The sequence below is a fragment of the Buteo buteo genome, chromosome 14 (genome assembly GCF_964188355.1).
Source record: "Buteo buteo chromosome 14, bButBut1.hap1.1, whole genome shotgun sequence".
Taxonomy (NCBI): domain Eukaryota; kingdom Metazoa; phylum Chordata; class Aves; order Accipitriformes; family Accipitridae; genus Buteo; species Buteo buteo.
In genome coordinates, this window is record NC_134184.1 from 28587486 (window position 1) to 28613261 (window position 25776).

At 37.8% G+C, this 25776-nt stretch overlaps 1 protein-coding gene across 5 annotated transcripts in view; it reads left to right on the forward strand.

Annotated features, from left to right (window-relative positions):
• Nucleotides 1–16451, forward strand: part of NAA16 (N-alpha-acetyltransferase 16, NatA auxiliary subunit) — a 72802-nt gene extending 56351 nt beyond the window's left edge. For 3 of the 5 annotated variants that reach the window (XM_075046109.1, XM_075046110.1, XM_075046111.1), the window contains 11 exons: nucleotides 4230–4302; nucleotides 4542–4711; nucleotides 5074–5226; nucleotides 6735–6863; nucleotides 7435–7648; nucleotides 9757–9950; nucleotides 10181–10289; nucleotides 10792–10890; nucleotides 11466–11609; nucleotides 14235–14332; nucleotides 14605–16451. In XM_075046109.1, the coding sequence (XP_074902210.1) occupies nucleotides 4230–4302; nucleotides 4542–4711; nucleotides 5074–5226; nucleotides 6735–6863; nucleotides 7435–7648; nucleotides 9757–9950; nucleotides 10181–10289; nucleotides 10792–10890; nucleotides 11466–11609; nucleotides 14235–14332; nucleotides 14605–14805 (1584 nt within the window). In that variant the 3' untranslated portion in view covers nucleotides 14806–16451. Of the gene's footprint in view, nucleotides 1–4229; nucleotides 4303–4541; nucleotides 4712–5073; nucleotides 5227–6734; nucleotides 6864–7434; nucleotides 7649–9756; nucleotides 9951–10180; nucleotides 10290–10791; nucleotides 10891–11465; nucleotides 11610–14234; nucleotides 14333–14604 lie in introns of those variants that run through there. The other 2 variants (XR_012652918.1, XR_012652919.1) reach the window with 2 other exon arrangements.
• Nucleotides 16452–25776: the final 9325 nt, after the last annotated feature.

Consider the following 25776-nt stretch of genomic DNA (forward strand, 5'->3'; position numbering starts at 1 on the left):
ATGGCAGCAACTGAAAAAGAAACTTAAATGTAGTGATTGTGACTGATAAATTAACAAGCTGAATCCTTAAAAAAAAAAAGCCGTTGACACAGCTTAAGTCTGACCACTCTATAGGATGTCACTATTTCTATGATTGGTATTAATAATTCAGTTCCTTTTCTTGCAGTTGTTTCATTGAAGAAGGAAATACAGTATTAGTGTTTTCAAGGCTGTCATTGAAACAGAAGTCTATTACAAAATATTTTGCCCAACTGCTGTAATAATAGGATATACAATCAATTTAGTAATTTAACTTCCATAGTAATGCACCATAGAGTCTGGGCCTTTTCTTTGAAAAATTTGCATCCCTGCTTTGTGCTCATGGGCTGATTTCATCTTCCATTATGTATTTCACCTCACTTTTGTTACATATGTTTCTTAAAAACATTTCAGTGTTGCTTTTCTCTTTACTTTCATTCCTTTGTCATTCCATTCAACTTACCTCTTACATGGAGTATAGAGGGGAAGAAAAAATCAAACTAGGATTTAGGCTACTGTAGCCCTAACATTCCATTTGTTCTTATCTTTGATAGTCCCCTTTTGGTCTTTGTCTAAAGAAAAATTTCTGTGGCAGGAGTCACTTGGTATATGGCATAGCATGCAGCACAGATTTCCATTTAATGACTGGCCCATAGGTGCCACTGTAATAGCTACAAATGATGATAAAAGAATTCTAGCCATCAGCCATTCACCTGGAAACATTAACTTTCCCTTAGGCTATCCCTTACAAAAGGGGACACAAAATATTTCTCAGTATAATCAGGTAGTTAAATACTAATACTCACAGGAAAAAGTAATTCAGAATTGGGGTTGAAGTGAATTGTGTTCTTGTTTCTTACAGCTTAAAAAAAAATTAAGATGTGTATGCATGATATTTATTCCAGTCTCAGTTTGTATTTCTCAAATACTCATTTAAAGGCATTTACTCAAAGTTTACTTATGAAATCATCTTTTCTAATTGAAATAAACTGCACGGGAATGGATAAAAAAGACCATTCTGGCCTTTGTGGAATCTTTGCTTCAAGTACTACAGAGTGTGGAAGATGCTTTCTTAACTTTCAAGATTTACTACACTTGACAAGAATCTGTACTGGTTTGTGAGCATGTGCAATTTTAATCTTTACATAAGGTATAGGAGGGAAAACAAGCACTTAATTTATCTCTGCTAATGGGGAAGGCTAAAGCCCATTTTCCCCCTTCTTGGATTCATGCTTCTTAGCTTATTGTTCTTTTGTAATGAAATTAAAGTTGCAGGTAGTGACCTGTGAAAAGGTTTGAGGTTTGAATTTTTATTATTTAAGAGGCTTCTGAAACTGGTGGCCCCAGTTCTGGAATTGGCTCCATTCTTATCATAACAAAACCTGAGATTTGTTGATGACTTCACTTATGCTTTGAAATACCTTAAGCTTTTTCAGATCCATGGCAAGGGAATAACTGAAACTTTTTTCCTAGAATAATACTGTTTGAAATTAACTCATAGTCAGTGTCATGGTATTTCCAGATATCTCAGCTTGATTTTTAGAAATTGTAAAATGATCTTTATGAAGAATGCTGTAATGTTTAGAAATAGTAAAATATTATTGCCTTTAAGATGGCAGTGGTGACTCCAGAATACAGCTAATAGATGGTAGTAAATCTAAGAGACAGATTTTACTACTAAATTTGCAGTTAATATGGACACAGAAATTAGGGTTCATATTTCCAGATCATTTGTTCCCTGAAGCAGCAGATGAACGTGGAATTATTTACTTAAATTACTAGCAAGAGACTGAAGCATAAGCATAAAAAGGGAGGAAAAAAATTCTGAGTAGTCATGAGAAACAAAGATACTGTCATTTTCATCAAGAATGTATGCAATAACCTAACTAACAGATTTACATTGTTTTTGTAGCTGTTGCTTTCATTGAATACTCGTTTCCAAATGTGGTGTTCAAAGTATTTTTCATGAATGACAATTCCAGTGTAGTTTCTTGGACTGTAGAAGCCAAAACTACTGGAGAGTTCTGAATATGGAAGAACTTAGCATCTTTTAAAACATGGTACAGTTTGGTATTCTCCATCACCTCAGGATCAGAGGATTTGATTTTACTGTTGCTGTAAGCTAATTGAAGATCCTCCTGCTAGGAAGAGAGGCTTTCTTACTGCATCACTACCCCAGATCTATCCACTGCCAACTCCCCTGATGATGGAAGTAGTAATTGGGCATCTGTATGCTGAGGTGGAGCAGGGAGTAAATCACTTGTAACCCTCGATACAGCCACTAGCACTGACCCAAAGCAGAGACCAGGCATGTGTCGCTTGGAGATGATGGCACCTTTCTTTTTGGTGGTAGCATGGTGTTTGTCCAGCCGTGAAGCCATACTCCAAGCGTGCAGTACTGGAAAAAATGATGGGGGGGGGTGGGAGGTAAGTTTATTAAAGAAATGAAGGGGTCTTTCTCCCTTTACATACAGTTCACTTGCAGTCTAGTAAAGCTGGTTGGTGTCAAAGGAATTTGAGTATACTAACAGCCAGATGAGAATAACTTTGGGAATACTTCAAAGTTGCAGTGAAAAGCAGCAAGGAAATAACACTTAGCTCTGTTGCATTTACATACACATTGCAAGCCTGCTACCTGAAGCAGATGCTTACTTCTGCGTTTGGATTCATTGTAGAGAAGAGAATCTTCAAAGATTTTCTGAGGTGGTTGAGGGTTTCTTTTAGGAAATAGATGTCTGAGGCCAGAGAACAGCTTAATGCATTTATTTGCTTTTGTCTATTGTGACTTCTTTACATTCCTTTATCACTTTGTAGTTATTTGAACTCTAGTAACATTTAATTATATTTGATGAGGTTTTGCTACCAGAAACCATTTCTTACAAGATTTGCCCAGAGCTTTCTAGAATGTGTGTGTATGTGTTTATATGTTTTATTATACTTGAGATATTTACACTGGCTGTGTATGACTTGGGCATCTCACCTTCTCTGCTCTCTTTGAAACAACTTGTCCTGCTTTTCTTGCCTGTTGTGCTGAATTAGGTTAAATACAGAATCCTTCAAATTGTATACTTTGATCTTCTAGAACAAGGTTTATTCCCTTCCCGTCCTCTCCCAAAGTGTATCTTGAAGTGGATGCATGCTTTGTCAAATTCTGCTTTTTTAAATTTTGCTGTCTCTCCATGACATTTTTGATTTTACTCTTGCAACCAATTTTTTTGATGTGAGATCATCTTACTTTTAACCAATGAAGGTTTAGTGTTTAACCATCTATAGGTTTCACCTGACTGGTGAATGTAGCTGTTATCCTGCTATGCTTACAGTCAAATCCTATTTTTTAAGTCACTTCTGTGTTTTGGGTATATATCGTAGATTGTATTTCTTCAGTATTGTTCTTGTTTCCTTAAGAGGCTGGTTACTTGCTGGATATGACAGGCACATTTACAATGTAGCTACAAAACAGGTTGAGCATTTCATAAAATGCTTAGAAATACTACATGGCACTTGTAAGCCATAGTCCTGGTATTGGAATAGTTCATTGTCATGAAATGCACAGATATTAACATTTGTATGTATTGTAAATGTCAAACTTGTCTAGTGTGAGTGTAAAACTCTGTGGGTGAATTTTGAGTCAACTGTGGAATGAACAACAATATTGTTGACAAGGTCTGATTTTGGAAAAATGTTAGCCTTAAATCGATCAATATATAGACTTTTATAGGAAAAGATGCAGCCTGGATTCTAGGCAACAATACCTTTTTAACAACAACAAAAGATCTTTAATGGTACATATCAGCCTGCCAGAAAACCACAGAAGTTTCTTCTGAATCTTCATTGTTATGGGAAGTTCATGAGGTCTTTTCCAAAGCACCTTTCTTCAGTTGGATCAGTTTGGACACTTAAAAATTAACAGCATAAATAAAAATTCCAAAATACAACTTAAAAAGGATACTAATCAAATGTACTCGATCACCTTTGGCTGTAAGCTGCCAAAGATTACACCCGTTTCCCTGCTGTATCACCAGTTAAAATGGGAGATCAAAGGTAGCTTGTGAAAGGTGAAGGAAACTATATGAAGATGCATCCAATTTTTTTCCAAATGAAGTAATTATTTTAGTATAGTTTCTCTAATTTTGCCCAGGTATTTTTTTCAGTGTGTTAATTTCTGCAAACATGATAGTAGAACGTAACTTGAGGGGTTTTTTTATATGCAGGTTTCTACAATCCAAGAACTTGTTACTGGTTATGAAGCCTCTTTGAAAACTTGTGACCTTTTTAGTACGTGTGGTAAGTTTCTATGGTCTTACATGAATTACACTGTAATTACTATTACTGGTTTTGGCAGTTACCAAGAACTGTTGAAGTGCTGATACTTTTTTGCAAGAAAATGCTTGTAATACCTTGTAGTAAATGAATGCATTACAGGAAATATTTGCTGAATTTGCCAAGCTTTGTTTTTTGTGTTTGTTTTTCAAATGCAGTCTTCAACCTTACTGGTTACTGTAACTTCTTCCATTTCGTTGCAGAAAACGGAGAGAAAGAGCCCCCAACGACACTGCTTTGGGTTCGATATTTCCTGGCACAGCACTTTGACAAACTTGGCCAGTGTTCTTTGGCCTTGGATTACATTAATGCTGCAATTGCAAGCACTCCAACATTAATAGAACTATTCTACTTAAAAGCAAAAATTTACAAGGTAAAAGTGAATTTGGACATGTAGAGTACCTAGTTTATTAAAAAAAACAAACAAACACCATCAAACTGGTGTGAATGTGTGCATAGTATTTCAGTTAGCAATGGTTATGGGCATCAGTTTTCATGTGGGTTTTTTGGGGGCACTGTTCTATCAGGAAGAAAATGAAAACCCTTTTGTTTGTTTTGCAAAGCAAGTCACAACTTACAGCAAATTGTCATTCTGAAAAAATCTGGAGACAGGTGGGAGTGAACAATAATATTGCCTTTTGTTTCTGAGGGAGAAATAGCAGTAACTATAGATTTCAGGAGTTGGTCAATAGCAGGCTTATACTGAAAGTTAACGATTTAATTTTTTCCTAACAGCATGTAGGTAACCTCAAGGAAGCTGCTAAATGGATGGATGAAGCACAGTCTTTGGATACTGCGGACAGATTTATCAATTCTAAATGTGCTAAATACATGCTGCGAGCAAATATGGTGAAGGATGCAGAGGAGATGTGCTCTAAATTCACGAGGGTAAGTATATTGCTTTAATGAAGAGCAGTTTTGTTTGCTTCTGGCAGTTTATTTTTCACTCATGTTACTTTTGACCAAAAGTTTTATTAGTATCCATTTTTAAGATAATGAATAATCTTATACTTAGTGGTAAATAACTATAGAGAATCAGAAGGGTTTGGATTGGACGAGACCTTTAAAGATCATCTAGTCCAGCCCCCCTGCCATGGGCAGGGACCTCTTTCACTAGACCAGGTTGCTCAAAGACCCATCCAACCTGACTTTGAACATTTCCAGGGACGGGGCATCCACAGCTGCTCTGGGAAGCCTGTGCCAGTGTGTCGCCATCCTCAAAGTAAAGAATTTCTTCCCTATGTCCAATCCCAGTAATTCCATCTGAACTAACTGCACAGGAATGTGCACTGTATTTGTTATGATTTAGCATTAACATAAATTAATTTGGACTTTAACATTTAGTTCTTTTACGCTAGTACTACAGACAAAAATTTTGTTAAAGCAAATCCTATTCTTAAAAGGTGGGGTAAGCACTTTAAATTCTGTATTTTTGACATTGAACAAATTTAGATTCTTAAACACCAGATTTACATATTATTTATGTAACTAAATATGAAGACATATATGGGATTTCCTGGAGCACATAAACTTATTAGGCTTCTTAATTCTTAATTTTAGGTGTGAAAACACTTGGAAGTGAATCTGAGCTTTCTAGATATTTTTAGGAACAATTGAAAATTTGATTCCGAAAACTCATTGTGTATGCTTGTTGGAAATGTTAGAGCAAGAAATACAGAAGTCTAGCATAGATACCTGTGGTAAGATAGGATAAATCTGATCTTAACTCACATTTAATTATTTGAGTTGGGTTTTCTTTCTGGTATAAAGACTGTTCTGAAAATTTGGTGCTAGCATTCACGTTATGTGGAATGTACTTCCAGTTTGTTTATTCTTAATCTAGAGCATTGAAACTGTGAAGAATACATCCTAGGATTTTTTCGTGTAAAAGTATGAAGTGTTAGTCTAAATAAGTGACATTAGATTTATAAGTTCTAAGAAACTTATAATTATTCATATTACATGATAAATCAGTAAACATATTGGTGGATTTTTAGACTAGTAGATGCCACATACCCAACAGGGGGGAAAAAACAACAAAAATTATTTGCTGAACTTCAAGATTTTTAAAAATAGCATTGTTTTCTGCCCCCAAATTGTAAAAGTAAGACTGTGTATACAAGCATGAGTTAATCTTAAAAATCCATTGAGATGCTAATTTTGTTCCAATAATTTTTTTTTCTTAAATCGTTTAAATTATTCCTTCTGTCTTGGGGAGCACAGGGTATCACAAGTATTATTCTCAGTCACTGGGTGATTACATCCATTTTCTATTGTATTCCAAGTAGTTGAAAGATTGATTGTTTCCTACTAATGGCCTGAAACTAGCCATAGTTGAAAAAAAAAAACAGTGGGTAAATTATAATAGCAAAAAATGATAATGACACTTGTTTCAGGAAGGAACTTCTGCTATGGAAAACCTAAATGAGATGCAGTGTATGTGGTTCCAGACTGAATGTGCTGCAGCTTATCAAAGGCTAGGGAAGTATGGTGATGCCTTGAAAAAGTGCCACGAAGTAGAAAGGGTAAGTAGGCATGAAGGCCATCAATTTCTTTTCCAATGTTTCTCACACACTAATGAAGATATTTGCTGATGTCATCAGCATAATTTTCTTTGCATATAAAGTTTCTAGTGTAATGATTTTTAAAAACGGGTTAATACTTGGTGATTTATTGTAATAGATAAGCTGTCATCCCTAGCCATTATGTGAAAAACAATTATTTGAAGTGAGGAGGATTCAATATAAAACACCATGTCTCCTAATTATGCAACTATTTGTGTATTAACTGTATGCTGTCTTTTGCCAATTGTTTTTTTAATCAGAACAATGATATTTCAGTTTGCTTTTTAAAAAATGCCTGTCTTTGAACAATCACATTATAGTTTCTGTTAAAAAAAATGAGATTTTTCTGGGTGGGCTTTTTCCCTACTGACAGGTTCTCTTGGATAGTCAGTATTATAAGGATATTTCTATGCCTGTTAGATATTGCCTGTAAATAATACCAGTTGTAACCTTAGTCATCTCCATCTAATTGAAAAAATAGACTAAGCTGGGGAAGTGCATGAGTTGTGTGTTTTTTCTTTATTTCTTGAAGCATTTTTTTGAGATAACGGATGACCAATTTGACTTCCACACATACTGCATGAGAAAGATGACTCTTCGTGCCTACGTAGATCTTTTGAGATTAGAGGATGTGCTCAGGAAACATGCCTTCTACTTCAAGGCTGCTCGATCAGCAATTGAAATCTACTTGAAGCTCCACGATAATCCTCTTACCAATGAAAGCAAAGAACAAGAAGTGAATTCAGGTATCTAGACCATAATGGAGGCTCATGTGTATGACACATGTAAAAGCTTATTAAGCTAAGTTATGTGCCATAGAATAAATATGAGCTGTAACATACACAAGTTTTTCCTCTTTTCTGTCACAGTATGGTAACTGAAAAAATCATAGATAATATGCTACAGCTTTCCTCCTCTTCGCTCTGTTCTCCTCTCATCATATTGTAAAACTAGGTCATGAATGAACATAGCTATAGTTGGAATACTTGGGGAAGAATGGCATTTCAGAATATTAAGAGGAAAAATCAAATCCAGTTCAACTATTTGTCCATTTAAACAAAAGATAAATGTCATTAACAGATAAATTATGAAACAACGGATAGATTTAGTGGGAAAGCAGTCTGAATTGTAAGAATTTTATTTTGATCTAGGGTATTTAATTTGTTACATAGTAGTACTAGTTAACACTGCATTAAATTTTATCATTTTCCACATCACTTCAGGACCAGAGAATACATGGATAAGTGTGTATTAGCAACATAAATATATTTAGGAAATTACTCAAAACTAGTGTTAAACGGAAAGCAGACTTTCTTAGGAAACCGGTGGGGTGTGGTTTGGAAATCTGAGGATTCAATGACAAGTGAGTTATGAGTTTTTTTCCTCTAAGATAAATAGTTGCTTCTCCTTTTGTGGCATCACAGCTACTGGCAGCACTGCAGTGGCTGTTGACTAAAGGGATGAAATTAACGTCTGGCTCTTTGCAAAGGGAAGAATGTTTGACATGGGGGAAGAAGTTAAACTAAACCAAAAATGCCACTTAATATTGCCAATTCGTTCTTATCTTTCACTCAGAGGTGAATAAGTTTTTCCATATTTGTCTATGTATAATGAAGTACATCTAAAAAGAAGCACATTTCACAGCACAGTTCAACTTGCATCTTTTTTCTCTCCAATTTTAATTTTGTTCCTGTATATAATGTAAGATTGGTGTGACAGAGGATCTTGATAGCAATATGTCATAGAAACTAAGGTGGGGAAGGGTCTAAGAAGTCACGTTAGTTCATTTACCTGCTGTGCATTTGGCATTCAGTAGGCTCAGCCCCAGGGGAAGACAGTACTGTATGAATAAGGTAAAAAGTACGCTTGCTTCGCCTTGCTTCCCTATCTCCAAATGGTGGCTGGGCCCCAGTGGAGAGGTCGTGGTGCCATAGCCACAAAAAAGATGTGTTATTCCCTCAGTAGCCCATTAGTCTGTTCCTTTCCACATTATTAGCGCAAATCCTGTTCTCAGTGAAACACCACAGTAAACAGTGGAAACTACAGTATTATTCTGGCCAAACTGGTCAGGTCAGTGGGACAGCAGGAAAGGAAAAAGAGGGGTGAATGGAAAGGCTGAAGGCTCTTCACTTCTGTGTGAGCTTGTAGGAAACCATGTTTTGTGTGTTGTGCTTTTCATGCAACTGTTAAACCTTCTTGGTTATCTAAATGCTAGTCCAACCTAAAAATCTGAACACAGCAAGCAGCCTGAAGATTCATATAATGGTCCTGCTAATACATACCAGAATATTTTATCTCTCCTCATGCCAACGATGTCAGTTTTTGCTTGCATCCGTTTAGCTATCCCATGGCATTTGCAGAAAATCAATGCAATTATCATGGCTGTATATTGTTCAGACACTTTAATGAAAGATAACAAGTTTGTTTTAAGATGGAGTGTAAAATCCATCTGGATGTTTCTAGTTAGCATTAGAAGGAAGCTGAGCTACAGTTAATATGGGAGTTCAGTATTACACTTGAAAACCATTGTCCTTTTCTAAGGTGAAACCTGTCATAGATGCAACAACTTTACATAGTTAACCTTTCAAATAGTCAAGGTTTCCATAACAATTATGTAGGAGAAAATATGCAAGATCAAGTGTTGTGTTATGCTGTAAATAGTAATCCAGTAGTAATATTGGACTATGTAGTGATGATGGTCTGGCAAGTGCTGATATTTATGGAAATTGCTGTAAAAGTATGCCATTTTGATATGGGGGAGGAGCGTAGTGGCATGTCTGAGTGTTGTTTGAGACAAGATTTTTAATTAAATACTCGTATTAACAGAGTTACCCTTTTTTACCTTAATCTGTAGAAAATCTCTCAGCCAAAGAACTGAAGAAAATGCTTAGCAAGCAAAGGAGAGCACAGAAGAAAGCAAAACTTGAAGAGGAAAGAAAACATGCAGAAAGAGAGCGACAACAAAAGAATCAAAAGAAAAAGCGAGATGAAGAGGAGGAGGAAACTAGTGGACCCAGGGAAGAGCTAGTTCCTGAAAAACTGGAAAGGGTTAGCATGGTCTTTCATGTTAAATTCATGTGATTATGATAAAAAGCCTATAATATGGGATTACTATCAGGTTCTCCTAAAAGAATCCAAGGGTTTTTATAAAATAATTTTTACATGCAAAGATACCTTTTAGTAGTCTATCTGTGTTTACACTGACAAAAAGTAATATTTGTCCTCTAATTTGACATTTATTTTAAGCTTTAAATTTCACTCTGTTTTTACTAAAACAGGTAGAAAATCCATTAGAAGAAGCCATTAAGTTCCTTATACCACTCAAGAATCTTATTGGAGATGACATAGAAACACATTTATTAGCATTTGAAATATACTTTAGAAAAGGTAAAGTCCTGCATAATTTTATTTTTGCTTTACAAAATTTTAACTCTTCACTGCAGCCTATGTTATCTGAATGTAGCCTAAAATGGTCTGGAATAGATATTTACTTGACTGAAGCAGGGGTTTGCATCATATCCAGTAATAATGGGGGAAATAGCACTTCTGTTTAGCCACCCTTAAAACAAAAAACCTAAAAGCAAAGTAAGTTGTAGTATATACCAATAAATGCTGTAGAAAGATATTTGGAGTGTGATCTTTATCTAGGGGAAAAAGCAGCCAAACAGATAGTAACATCATCTGTGCAGTGTTGCCAGAGTTTGAGCAGCAGGCATTTCTATCTTATTAAGCAATTTAGATGGGAAAAACAAATCTCCTTTCTAATTCTGTGTAGGCTTTGTTTCTAATGTTTGTGCTGGATTTACTAAAGAAAACAGTAGTTGATATAAAGAGAAAAAGTTCTGTATTCTTAATCTTGGTATGTTTTTGTTTTTTCTCCTTCCCACAGGAAAGTTTCTGTTAATGTTACAGTCTGTCAAAAGAGCTTTTGCTATCAACAGTAATAACCCATGGCTACATGAGTGCTTGATTAAATTCTCTAAAGCTGGTATGTGCGTAGGAAGTACGTATGTATGTATAAAGATATAGGAAGTTATATTGTACAAGGACATAACTACATATTTTTGTAATGTATAAATACTCTTGAAACACAAACTGATATGAAGAAAAATTAAATGGTTTGTTTTCCGTGGTAATACCCAAGAAAACACAGGTTGTGCTATGCAGGGTACTGCGTATGTATTGTATCATACTCCTTCCTCCATTAATCCACCAGGTGGACCCAATAATTCATCTTGGCTAGATTTCAGAGGAGTAGGTGTTCCAAAGATCCTTGAAATTCTGAAGTTTTAGGAAAATAAGTGGCAGATATGGGAGAGAGATTCTGACTGAAGTGAAGTATGTGTTGTGAATTTGCCCCACAAAGTTTGCATGACAGAGCATCCTTTATGAATGTTCCATCTATAAATGCATCAGTAATGTTTGTGTTGACCTGTTTTGTTTCTTACTGTGCCCAAATTTTAAAAATGGGAATTTTAGCAGTGATCTTCACGGTTTCACAGTTTTCTACAGTTGTTTAAATGGCTTTTTTTGCTTCTCTCCCTCTTGCCTTCTGCCTTCTAGTATCTGACCACAGTAACCTCCCAGAAATTGTGAGCAAGGTCCTAACTCAAGAAATGCAGAAAATCTTTGTTAATAAAAACTTGGAAAGTTTTAATGAAGAATTTCTCAAACACAATGCTACCTCCATTCAGCACCAACTGTCAGGTTTGTATAACTTCTTAATGCTCTTGCAAAGGAGATGATTGAAGTGATTTAAATCCAGAATCTTTATCTGCAGTTCATAATTAATACATAAATTCTAATGAGCCAGAAATTCACATGTTCACATTGGGTTTTTTCTGCTTGCTTTTACTGCGTTAAAAAAAGTGAATGAGTTTTCTTTTTTATTAGATGCATAAGGAACCTGCTTCTTGCCTCCAAAAAGTGCGATCAAACCACCACAGATACTCAAGTATGGAAGCACTGTCATCCCTCCTGTTGCAAATTCTAGTTTTTGAAGTGATAGAAAATATAAAACAAAAAAATCACTTTTAGATGCAGTGCTTTTCCCTGTTTTCTTATCAGCTGGAATGTCTCTGTTCCTACTTGTCGCTTTGTCATGTAGTAACAGCATCAGTAAAAATACCATGACAGACTTGTTATTCTCCTTTTGCTTTACAGCTTCATGGTCAACAAAGAAAATGTTAAAATATGACACTCTTACACTGTTTGTGTAGAAAAGCTACAAGTAGCTACTGAAGTTAAGTCAAAGGAAGTTGGAACTGAAATTTGTCATGTCTACCTAGTACAGAAAGTTTTGGAATAATAAGAATTTGTCACCTGAAAAGCTAATGGAGGAGAAAAACAAAACATCTCTGCAGCAGTTAGGAAGCAAAAATAAGTGTAGATTTATCGGGCACTTAAAGTACTTGGAACAGTACTCATCTCACCTAGTTTGTAAAAGTTACCCATGGTCTGCCCAGAATCACTAGAGAAAGTTAGCTTCAGAAGATTGCTCATCTCTCTTAAAGGTAGGTTAGGTAACTTACCCCAAAGTTATAGAGGCCATTAAAAGATCCCTGTTTCAGGACAGCATCTTGAGAGGAATACTCGCACCACTTCCCTGTGAGCAGGCTCAGCATTTGGGAAGTCAAGTACAGATATCTCAGCAGGCAATTGCTCCTGATTCTTACCAATGTGTTCTTCCACTCCTGTCATTGTTAGGCAGCTAACTGGATGTTTTCCAGGTTCTGCTTTCTGGTCCTCCATTATTATGGAAAATAGTACAGTCACTTTGTCATAGTAATTCTACAGGCTAAGACTGTCATACTTCTGAGTTTGGCTTCACACTGTGTACATCTTTAGTGCCTTTGAGAAGAACCCAAGCTAGATCATTGACAGTGGTGGTGCCCATGTTAGAGATGTCAGGGACCCCTTTGAAGAAGGTGAGTCTATCCACACTCTGGAGGTGAGGGGCTTAAATGCATAAAAGCTCCTTAGGGTCAATCAGTAGACCTTAGGGTCCATTGATCACTGTGATCAACAGTGTATCAATTTACAGGCAGTGGGAACAAAGGTGGGATTAGGATTTTAAAGTGAAATCAGGAGTGAACTAACCATAAGACGTGTCCTTGGTAGCTCTAGGTCTTCACCTATGTGTCAGTCTTCTGTTTATGCTGAAACTGTTTATGTTTGAAGTGATTGACTTAAATTTACTGTACAATTTATAGCTTCTTAAACTGTTATCTTTAATTCAAGTTTGAAAATGTAAGGGTCTGAAAGACCCAAACCTTAAGTCTGAGAGTACAAATGAGTGTTTTCGTAGCTTAAGATGATTACTAGTAAAAAAAATTATGAGCAGAATTTTAATTCCTTCTCAATTTCTGACTTTAAAAAAATGTAACTAGTTTAAGTTTAAGTTTTTTGACAATGATGGCTCAAACCCACAGTCTAGCAGTTTATTTTCTGAAACTTTCTGGATATAAAAAGCAGTAGGAACTAAGAAACTTTGATTAGGAAAACAAATTTAATAATTGGGGAAGTGAGTTAAGCAAAAGGAGATAATACAGTCAGAATGTGGGTGTTTATTTTTTTCAGTAAATGATTTCTTAAGCTTTTTGTTCTTTGTAGTAATTATGTAGTGAGGTGCCTATGATATGAGGAACAACACAGTATTTTGCAGAGATGGCCAAGACCAGTTTTGATAAATGAACTGTGGTCTGGGAAGCTGCATAGGTACATTAATGCAGTGTCTTCTCACCAGTGTAGTCTAGTCCAGGCAAAGCACCGAACTTGAATTACGCTTTCATTGTACTGAAGCTATTTCACTCACCTCCACGTTAGTGGCCCAGCTTGGCCTTACTTTCTGCCACACAGACGTATACTGGTCTGAATTTCTTCTGGACTGTGTTCCACAATTGTTTAGGTAACTGTATTGTTCACTTGCCTCCAGTACTCTCCAAAAGAATTCGAAGTATCTCCAAGCAAATGTCTTTTATTCCGTTCTACATTTGTAGGATGGATTTCGTTCAGCCTGCTGATTTGAAGGGCTGAGTCACTAATATATTCTTCATGTGTATTTCTTGACTGACAGGTTTTCAGTAAAGGGAGGCATTTCACTTTTGCAGAAGCAGATCTCCTGTGTTACTCAATCCTTACGCTTCTAATAAATTTCAAAATAGCTTTAGTTTTGTTAGTTTTCAGTTATAAATGAGGAAAATATGGTTTATTAAAACTTGTAAGAAGTCCTAATTCACATTGATCTATAAGTTTTTTGATTGTGTGTCTGTATATGCAGAATTGCGTTTAGGAATGCTAGTATCTAAATGTTGTGTTCGTTCTTGTAATAAGGTGCAAAGATGATGTATTTCCTGGACAAATCAAGACAAGAAAAAGCAATTGCTGTTGCTACTAGATTGGATAAAAACATGAGAGACAAAAATGTGAAGGTAAAAGATACAGTATTTAAAGACAAAAAATGTGTGGGATCTTAAATAATGTATATTTAACTGCAGGATAATGTACATGCTTCATATATCATGATAAATTAGTATTATTTGAAAGAACAAGGTTTCAGATTTTTTCCCTAAGTAACTACAAGATACCTGAATACCAACAGAGAACCTGTGTTTGCTCAGACTAGTATTGTTTAACAGTACATCTCTGTAGTAATAAACCAATTGCAAATCACATTTATTAACTGTTACTTTTGTTTCTTTAGACATTAACAAAGGTTTTTGAGGCACTGCTTGATGGTAGTTTTGGAAGCTGCCACACTCAGTGTGAAGAATATCAAGCAGCATGTCATAAACTGTTTCCTTTTACGTCTGCCTTTATGCCTGCCACAAACGAGGACGATAGCAGCATTGCATCTGTGAATCATACAGCCATTAACCATGATTTGCTGTGTAATGAAATTTGAAGTAGTGTGTGCAAGCCTGTGTGTGTGTGTATACCTACATGCACACGTATACAAAACTCTGACTCTCATTACATGCTGGCTGGATACAGATCAGGGTTGCTCTTCCGAGTTGTATTTTAATATCTTTAACAGGTAAAAAAACAAAATATTTGGATAGTTATATGAAATGGAGTATGCTATTAGTTATTTTTTCTCCCAACAAAAACTGCCAATATTTATGTAAACATTATCCTTAATCAGCATTTTTCATGTTTATACTTGTACAGTTTTAAGTCTTTTAATAATCCATCAGCCCTCCCTCACAAAAAATATGGATATTAAAGACTGCTTTCACGTAAGTGTTGTTACAGATAAATGTGATCATATCTTGTTAATAAATTATCATTTGAGCTTTTTTAGCAGATTAAGACTGAAGTGCTGCTTGAATTACCCTCTTTGTCTTCTACTGTTCTTTAGGGTTTTTTTCTGGGTTTGTTGGGTTTTCGTTTTGGGGTTTTTTGTTTGTTTTTTTTTTTGTTTTGTTTTTTGTTTTTTTAATTTTATTTTTATCTTTGGTCAGTTTGGTTTCCTTTGAAGCACAATGGCAATGAAAGCATTGGGGGTTTGCATGTTTTTGTCAGGTGTGTGTCTTATATGGAACCAGTGTTGATGGATATGAAGATTAAGTTTGTGTAAAAAAAACAAACAAACAAAAAAAAACAAAAAACAACCTAAGGCTTTTTGAAAACTATTCTATCTACCTTGTGTTCCATAGCTATTGTTTCCTTAAGTTTATGGTCAGTTTAACATTAAGTTTGAGTATCCTGAAGCAATTTCCTGAGAAAACATAATGAATTTGATACTGTTTTTTGTCCTTTGTTCCATCTTCCCCTTTCTCTTTTTCCTTTTGGTTTCTCCCTATCTGTTGACCTATTGACACTTAAGTTGAAAAAGCTGCTCCAATTTTGGGCAAATGCAGAAGGTACAGTAATGGGGAATACAGTCCTTCTCTACATCATAAAAATTCACTGGTAAGTTTACTGTATTATCTCCATTAAAAGTCTTAGTTGTCCACATACGGCCAATACTCCAGTACTTCTCATGCCTAAATACTATTGCTTTAGGTGCTGCAAAGCAAATGGTATGTGAGGAGTATGTTTTACACTTAAAAACTATTTAAGGGAGCACAAAGAGGCTGACTACAAATCATAATGAACCTTTTTCTTACTTTGTATTCTGGTGCATTAACTATTAAGTATACAACACATCAAAATGGAAATCTGAATCTAATATACCTATTTAAAGCATAGTATTGCTGGACAAAATGGCTACATATGACAGCTTTACATTCTATAAGAACTGCTATCAAAACATAACTATACTGTGGCTTGTACAGAAAATCCGTTTTCTGGAAACTGTAATGGAATCATTCAATCTTGGTTTGTTTTTATTTCACTGCAATGTAAATAATTTCAGTAATATTAACTAGCCCCTCAAAGGCAAATACAAGTTCATGAAGAGGGGATTTTATTAAGACAAATAAACTGTTCTAATTAAAATTCTCCTTTGTGTGTCATCTGTTTAGATTCAAAATTGTTGAATGGAAAACTCACTGTAAAATATTGCCAACATATGTTATGCTGTAATAAATTATTTTGTACACACTTGCCTTTGGTTTGGAATTTTTGCATATTTATGGACATCAAGCTTTAGCCCGTGACATTCTTTAGGTTTTTTCCATTTAGCTGCAACATTCACTGGTTTAATATGAACTCTTAAGTAGTTAGCGGAAAAAAAAACCCCAGTATTTAACACATTGAGAGGTGTATCTCATGTATAGTAACATATCACCTTGAAAATATGACAAGATATTTTTGTCTTATGTATTCATCATGTGCCGCTTGCTGTGGAACAACTTGCTCAAAGATGTCTCAAAGCAGGGAGAGGTAGTGACCATAATGGGATTGGTTTGGCTGAGCAGTACCCTGGCAGCACTTGATCAGCCCACATAAGGTGAAGACATGAAGTGGTACGGTGCTCTTCTGTCTTATAGTGATGACACTTACATTGCTAGAGGTTTAATTCAGGCCTTCAAAAGAAGGCTGTGACACTATAGATTAGACTGCTGATGCAGTCTTCTGGTATCTGTTTAGTTGACACTTTAAATCAGACTTGAGCAAAAATACCTGGGCTATCTTTTCAGCAGGTTTTTTCATTGAGAAAGTAGATTAATAGTTTTGATTTCTAGACTAAGAATTGTAGAAACTCTTGAGAATTCTGAAAATACAAAAAATGAGTCTTCTGTCACCCAGTGTGTGGTTTGGTTTTTCTCTTGGAACCACTGGGAGGCATAAGCTGCTGAGTGTTCTTCAGGGCTGTCATCGCAGGTGTGACCTGCTTGGGGTAATAGATGCTTGGCAATCCTGTAGATAGTTGCCAGGAGCGAGTAGGGTACTATGGGAAGGATAACAAAAATAATGGAGAACAGATGTCAAGGAAAGGTGTTTTTCTTTAAACTATTCTGAAGAGATCTGGTGTCTTTTCAGTAACTTGAATTAGAAAAGGCACCCAACTTAACAGGTCTGTGAAGTTGTCCCAGAGGCAATGTGCTAGAATATATGAATGCTAACTGTTTACATGTCATAGAATCAGTGCTTCACATTTCAGTGTTTAAACTTGGAAATATATCGGCTGGCCTAGCTCTACTCTGTCTTTCATACTGTCTTTTTCTTTCTTGTTTTCTTCATCGCTTTCTTGCCTTTTTTTTTCCTCTGCAGTTCGTCATCTCAAAAATAATATAATCCACTCTGACAGTCGGTTACAGTCATTCTTGTTCCACTCTCCTGTCCGTTGACTTCTTTCCCTTTCTAGCAAATGTGACATCCCTGGAGGTAGCTTCTTTTTTCTTAGCAGTCCATTGGCATCAGAATAAATGCTTGGCTGCATCAAAAATTTGTGGACAGTGCAGATGGAGTCAGCATGTGGGGGTGACTCTGAGGTTGAAGAGGCTCACATCTTTGCCCCAGCACATTCCCACCCTATACCTGATCTTGGGTCTCAAACCTGAGACTGGCTATCTTCTCTCAAATGAGGCTAGCTGAAAATATCCTAGGAAGAGACTAGGATGTTTCCTATTTTCAGCACCCCCTATTCCATTAACCCACAGGGAGGTAGAAGGAGTGACCTATTTATGCTACAGCTCTCCTTTCTTCTGTAACTCTGACCTGGCCTCAGTGCATAAAGAGCAAGGCAGCAATTTCTTCAGGCCCTGAGTAAGTTGGTTTAAAATGCTTCTGTGGCCACCCACAAGCAGACCTGTGTCAATGAAGCTGTTTATCTATAGTTTATTTCATGTAGAGACAGTCTTTGTGGTAAGGACTGGTAAAGTTTTGTTTGGTTGTAGCAGTGGTTCTGCTAAGAAAAACTGACTGGTATAGGAAGTGAAGCTGTGATCATCTACAACTGGAGCTACAGCTAAGTCTTGGAAACTTGTTCCTGAGAAGTCGAGAAGAATTGCTGAAGACCAAAACAAATTCCAGGTCTTGTAATGTGCTTGAGTATTTTTACCCTTGTTTGTTTGTTTTTGTTTTTTTGTTGTTTTTTTGTTTGTTTGCTTTAACAAGAAGGAAGAACCCTTTGACTAATCAAGGAAAGCATACTCTCTTCCTCTGGCAGATTCACATTTCTGTATAGGCAAGATTGAATAGATTAACAAGAACCATTTTTTGTCAATATATCACTACAATTCTTTATCAGTACTATGTTCAAATGCTTCAGTCTTCCTTCAAATTTAATCTTTGTTGCAGGTGGGCAAGGCGTGATGTGTGCCCTAACGACCTGCAGGAACCTTGAGATGGGATCTGCTGTCCAGGCAGAAGGCAAGCACGCGGGTGCAGCAACAGTCTGGCAAAAGGCTGCCTGCGGAATGCAGGACCTTGCTTATCTCAACGTGCCTGGCAGTATGAGATAATTCAGGGCATTGTGTAGTGAAGAGCTAATTCAGCTTGCTGAACTGACAGAAATGTTTCACTTTATTTTTTGACTAGCGCAATTTCTGGTAGTTAATGGAATGAATTCATCAGATGATCACCAGAACTAGTGCAGGGGAACCGGTGGCAGAAGGAACAGCGTGAGACAGGCCAGCTCATCTTCAATTGCAGCGCGAGCATCTTGCTGGGTAGCGTACGTGCCTCTTCTCGGGATTCACTACCAGCAGATTGAACCATGAGCCATCACAGCTCACGGTTTATCCACACTGACTAGCTGGGTATCAAAAATGCTGCACCTCTTTTGGTGGCAGGAGTGTGCATGTATGGCTGGGCATCTCGGTCCAGATCTGCTGTGGCTGTGCCCTTCCTCGTGGCCTGTGAAACAGTTTTAGGAGGAGCTGAAAAAGACACTAGTTGCAGCAGTGCTTCTTAAGTATATAACTAACTTCACCTATGAACGTGATGGGCAGGCATGGATGCAATTCTGACCTGAATTTCGGTTAGGTGCGTTTGCTGCTGTCTACAACATGTTCTGCAGCTATGTGCTCATAGAGCACCTATATGATTACATTAAGTATTCTGCTGTGGTATGTATCTATAGGTTGGTTAGGCTTCTTCTGCTCAATCTTAGCAAAACATCCAAAATGCCTTACATAGTCTGGGTGTGAAACTATTGATGCCTTAATTTTGATTGGTATAAGTTACGGTAAGTAAGTTTACTTGCCAGTCTTGTTTTGTGGATCTTGGAAAATCTTTTGGTTTGAGCTGGTTTATTGTGGGTTTCTTTTATAAATCCCTATCGTTTATCCCCACACAAATAATTGTGTTAACATAAATGTCACGAGAACTCATTGACCCAGCATCAGTGTCTCTTAGGGTCCACACGAGAACCCCCTCTTTTCGCCTCCCGTTCCCACAAGCGGGCAGGCAGGCGTACCCCAAGGCTGACAAACTTCTCATCGTAGGGAATAAGCCTGTTCCAAAAGTCCAGGCTCTAATGGAAAATCCTGTATCTGATATTTGTATGGATAACAAAAGCTTACTCCAGAATTAGTAATGATGGTGGAACGGGCAGTTTCCCGCATCTCTTCAGCCCTAGCACCTCCAGACTTTCAAATAATGAATCACTCGGGTAGGAGGAGGTTAAGCTTCAAGTGTGACAAGATTCAAATGTAATCCTGCTTTCATATATGAATGCACTTGCCGTCTGTTGTTTCAAGAGCATCATATGTACTTCGGGCACTTGTTTTTCATGTCTGAAGCTGCAGGCGTTAATGAGAAGCGGTCAGTTCATGGATTTTCCACTAGAGGGAAGTCTTGCATCCAGAATATTTTCACAGTAAGGAAAGGCTGCAGTCTTGTTTATTTTCAGGTGTTTCCTGGTGTTGTAGCAGGCTCGTAGGAAAACGTTTACCACCTTCTTTCTTTCAGGTGGTAGAGAGAGGTCATCGGTGTTTTGTGTGTGTTTAAATGGCTGAATTAGACTTGTAGTCCTATATCTCGGCTCTCTGTAGGCATTGATTTGGGGTTCTGAAGTTGAGAGCGTAGTTGCTTGGACTTATTTCGTACCAGCTGAGAACAGAGACACTGGGAGAGGATATCTGAGCCCACAGATGGTCAGAAGCACCTTTTGGGAGAACCCATTTCCTATGCAGAAAGCATCAGTCAACTCCGTTTCTGCCTTGCTCTCCTCAGGCTGTTGAAGAGAGGCAGAACATATTGGCTTTGAAGATTAGCCTTCGCTCCAGTTATTTATCAGGGGCTAAATACGCTGCCTGTTCACCCCTCAGACTTTACTGCTTAGACATATTTCAAGTCTAGACAAAGTATTTGAGAACATGCTGTTAACACTTAAGAGGAGGTCTGGGTTTTGAGAGGTTCTTAGAGGTATTTTAGGTATGCAGTAAGGCGGGAGAAGGAAATACATGGTATTTCCAGGACTGATTTCATATGATAAATGCTCAAACTTAAAGCAAACCAGAAAGCGAGGAACAGAGCGGGAGCTGTTTTCCTGTTCTCCATGCAGAGGGTTTATACCACAAGTAATAAACTGTCATAAAACCTAGCTATAAACATAAGCAAACTATTCTTGCTCGAGGCCTGGCTCTAAATAGCAGTGCAAAAGATACGCAGGGATCCACAAAAGGTGTCAGGCACCAAAGCAGTCTGTTAGTTGTTTAATAAAATTTTAGCTAATCCACGCACCTGATTGATCATATTTGAAATGAGCTCAGAGAGTACCTGAATTTGAAGGAACTTTTATTTCTATTTTTATTTCTGTAAATAATCTATTAACAGTCTCACAATACTGACCATCTCGGAGGAGCAGAACAGGGGGCACTGGGGAAACGGCAGCAACAAATAACTGACCAAAAGAAAGTTGTCTCTGTGTTTGGCTGTTTACCATTAGACAACCTCTCATCAGCATTGCCCACCTTGACGGGAGCCCTGGCCTTCCTGAGAAATGAGGACCACAGTGGCTGGTGGCCATGCTGGCCTGACCAGGTATGTGACCTACCACGACACAAACTGGCTATGGAGATCTGACTACCTTTTTTCTCCAAAACCAGCTATTTCTATCTCTACTGACCACCTCTTTCCCTTTGTTGTCTCCTTCTGCTTGCTGAGGGCTCGTAAACTTGCTCTAATAACAAGAAATTCCTGTTTGTGTCAAGTGCTAAGCCCAGCACAATGCCATGTAAGTATTAAGCTGGTATGTGCTCTTTGAGGTGTGCTTTCAGGAAGACTCATGGCCTGAGTAACCCTGGATACAATGGCATATTTTTCAATACCATGGCAGGATAAACTTGGATGTGCAGAGCTGGGTTTTTAAGTGTCTACAGTGGCAAAGCCTGTGTTTTTCAGTGACATTTTATGTTCAGTTATTTTTTTTAACTGCTGTTCCCTTGTGTAAATGCTCTGATTCTAGTTTTGTATGCAAATCCTCTGCTGTAGAAATACAACTGGTAAATCTGTGCTGGGCAGTATGGAGTAGGCAATTCTGTTACTTATGAAATAAAAGTTGGAAATAGAAAATGAACATATGGAAGAAGTTGCTGTCACAGATCCTCCCTCTGGCTGGGAGAATTAGAGCACGGTTTACTTGACTTTCATTTGTGAGGAAGACAGGATGGCTTGTCACAAAAATTATTCGAGGCTGAGAAAAATGGAAAAAAAACCCAGGGCTTTTAATAATTATTCTTAAATTGAAATGTAGTTGTCTCAGAGGAAAGAGCTGGATGTGGTACGTGATCACTGACTGTAACACTGATTCTTTTCTTCCCATCTACACAACCCCCTGTGCACTCGTAACAAGAGAGGCTCTAATGGACTAAAGCATGGTTATTTCCCAACCATAATTATGCAAATCCCTGTCCCTTAAAGGCGGGTGATTTACTGGCTAACCAGAGCTCAAGGATTACTGCTTTTGTTCCACGTTTGTATGGTGACTGAGTCAATGGGGTCCCAGTCCATGATTGGCACTACTGCAACACAAAAAAATGAAGAGTTCCACTTCTGTTCTAACATATGCAACCACATGCCTTCAGCAAACAAGCTTCTCCTTTTGCCTCCTACTGCCTTAAAGCCAACAGAGCATGGGAGGGAGAGTAAAACTTGATTTTTTCAGCCTGCTTCGGTAGCTTGCTTCAGTAGGGTGGGTGGAACGACATCCTGCACCCCGTGGCATTCCTGAGTTCCCCTGTTCTTGTGGCTGTACTGGTCTGAGTTACCTTGAGATTGGTATGATGCAAGAGAAAGATGCTTCTGGACCACGGAAAAACCAAAATACTGGTTTAGTCACACAAGGGCAAGTAAAACAGACAAAATGGAAACCCATGTACATTTTTAAAAAGGAAAAAAACCCACCACAAACCCCAGAGGATATTCAGTGTTCCCAGGAAAATCTAATAAGAATTCTTCTTGGGCAAGGAACATTTTTCTTCTTTGGATGTGATTAGTATCTTTCTGGCCAGGTATTTTGGCCACAACTGTATTTTATTATCATTGTAGTTATTAATTACATCAATTTAGAATCTATATTTCTTGGCCAACTTTAAGGCTCTGCAAAACACACAGTCCCCAAACAATGTTGGATATGAAGTACAAGATGACTGAGCCAAGCAGGCTACGTGTATGTGACCGTGTGAAATATCATAATAGAAGCAGTACAAAATGTGTACTTTTTAGTCAGAGCAAATAGCATTGATGTAAAATGCATCTGCTGAAAATTTCATTGCCTGTTGTTTTACTTATGGAGGAGATTAATTAGGAGTGATGTCTTGATATTTTAATACAGAAGAGCTCCCTTAAATGTTTCACTTCAGAAGACTTAAAATTTGTTTCCAGTGTGGTTTGTGTGTCAGATATTTTTCATGAAATACAAGCCTCTTAAGCCTTAAATTCCCATTTGTTTCTTGTATGTAATCACCCACTGTTGAGTCAACATTCCTTCTCCTCTTGACAAAATTACCATTTTTTTGAAGCAGCACAGTATCCAGCAATTTTTCAACAATTCAGAGCAAAAGCAAGTGGAAAAAACAACAGTTTTTCATTTGCATTTGAAATGGTATAAGTTTCTTGATGGAGTGGTAGTGGTGAAAGGTTTTGAAGCAAAACTGGCAGAAAAGTAAAGAACTCGGCTTTTCCGGTTCATGATCCAGCACATTAATTTACACCAATCCTGCTATGGTGGCAGTAGCATCAGGTGGAGGTAGAAACAGGGGTTTGCCCTGAGCTAGAGCCTGCAACCTAATGACACAGAAAATTAAGTTCTTGCATTGCATTCATATGCGCGCTTTTTCCGGGTTTTTTTTCCGCATTACCCTTTTAAACTGATATTTACTGCTACTGGACTCTTTTGGATGGCTTCTGCTGGGAGAGAACTTAATGGAAGAACAACAACCTCTTTCCTTCACTCAGTCTTGTGCACAGTCTCGTGTGCCATCTGCACATGCAGAGGATACAGGCACAGCCTTGTTTTCCTGAAAATAGTCAAACTGAGGCAATTTCTTCACTTCCAGTTGCCACACAGCACTCCAGCTGCCAGGCTCTCTCCCCCTCCTGGCTTACTGCCATGGTCCCTTTGCTTACATTTCTCTTGCTGTCTTCTTGGCTTTTTGACCACTTCTTTCTACTTGTTTTCTGGTTGCTCCTTTGCACTGCAGGGAAAAAACTACCAGACAACATCCATCTCCATTGAGATCCAGAAACAGTAGTACAGCTTTCAAGCAGCGTTTTGGTTGTTCTCTCCTACATCTGAAGTGATCTCACTCTAAAAAGGAGCTTCTAATGTCTCTCTGTGATCTGTTATCAGAGGAGGATGACCAAGATGGTGAAAGGTCTTGAGTGCAAGACTTAGAAGGAGCAGCTGAGGTCACTTGGCTTGTTCAGCTTGGAGAAGAGAAGGCTGAGGGGTGACCTCCTCGCAGTCTACAGCTTCCTCACGAGGGTCAGCGGAGATGGAGGTGCTGATCTCCTCTCTCTGGTGACCAGCGATAGGACACGAGGGAATGGAATGAAGCTGAGCCAGGGGAAGTTCAGGTTGGAAGTCAGGAAAAGGTTCTTCACTGAGAGGGTGGTCGGTCACTGGAACAGGCTCCCCAGGGAAGTGGTCCCCAGCCTGTCAGAGTTCAAGGAGCGTCTGGACGATGCTCTTAGTCATAAGGTTTAGTTTTAGGTAGTCCTGGGAGGAGCAGGGAGTTGGACTTGATCATCCTTATGGGTCCCATCCAACTTGAGATATTCTGTGATGTACTCCCTCTCTACTTTAAGGTCAGTGCATGCACCGTGCAGTTGGATTTTGAGGATTTTCTGATGGACATGAACTTTTGCTGTGACTTTTAGTGAATTCAAGATTGGAAGTTCCCCAAAACCTGACTGTAATATATATTACAGCCCAGTATCTCTTGTGTTTGATTTTATAATGCACTCCATTTAGTTTGCTTTGCTCCTAGACATTCTTTTCTCAGGATATCGACAATGTTTTGTACTAGCAAAACAAGCATAGGCATCATTGGAAAAACCTGGTGACCAATGAGGAAAAGAAGAAAAAGACTTGTCATGCAGCTTGATATTAGAAGTGTTTCTGCAAATGTAACCAGGAATGAGGTTGTCAGCAGTTGTCTCTTTTGACCCAAACAGCTAAAATTTAGCTTAGGTTACACCAAGTGAAGAAGAAAGAGAGGTGGTGCTAGGTATCTCCAGCAGTTCTGTACCAAGAACATGCAGAGAGTATCTCCTGAGTACGGAAGAATCAAGCAAGCAAAGACCACCTCCATGTTTTCAGGTCCAAGCCTTTGGTTGGGACCTGTATGTCTCCTGTAGAGTTGGAGTACATTTGGGCTAGTCTTCCAGTTAAGTTTCCTCTGAAAGAGAAGTCAGCTTATGCACAAGAAAAATGCTTAGAAACTGAAACCACTAGAAGGCAGCTGGAGACAACAGCGGATTTGCGTCAAAATTACTGTTGCCCCAAGTCAGATGGATAATATGAACATACCTTTTGTTAAGTGACACTATTCCTTTCATCTTCTCTCAAAAAGGTACTGAACAGAATCTGATCGAGTTATTTTGAAACTTCTTTATCTCTTATTTACTCACTACTATCCTTCTCCTTACCTGAACTCCTCTCCCTTTCCCATGCAATACTCAGCCAAAGTCCCTTGACCCAGAACTTCCAAATTCTTGAGTGGTTTTGCATATCTCTCTGCTGTGGACAGAAGCTCACACTGAACCGTCCCTTCCAACAATGTCAATATAGGTTACAATTACACCTATCAGTTTCAATGACTTTTAATCCAGCTGCAACAATAGTGATTACATCTAAACTGCCATAAACGTTTCAGAGTAAATAACTGATTTAAATATATCTATTCACATCTCCAAGAGCTTCTGCCTCACATTACTGAAAGACAGAGGAAGAGAAAACTGCACAGGCTGTATTGTGTTTGTGTTTAGGAAGTTAATTTGTCAAGCAGAAAATTTAGAAGTGTAATGGGTCAGAGAA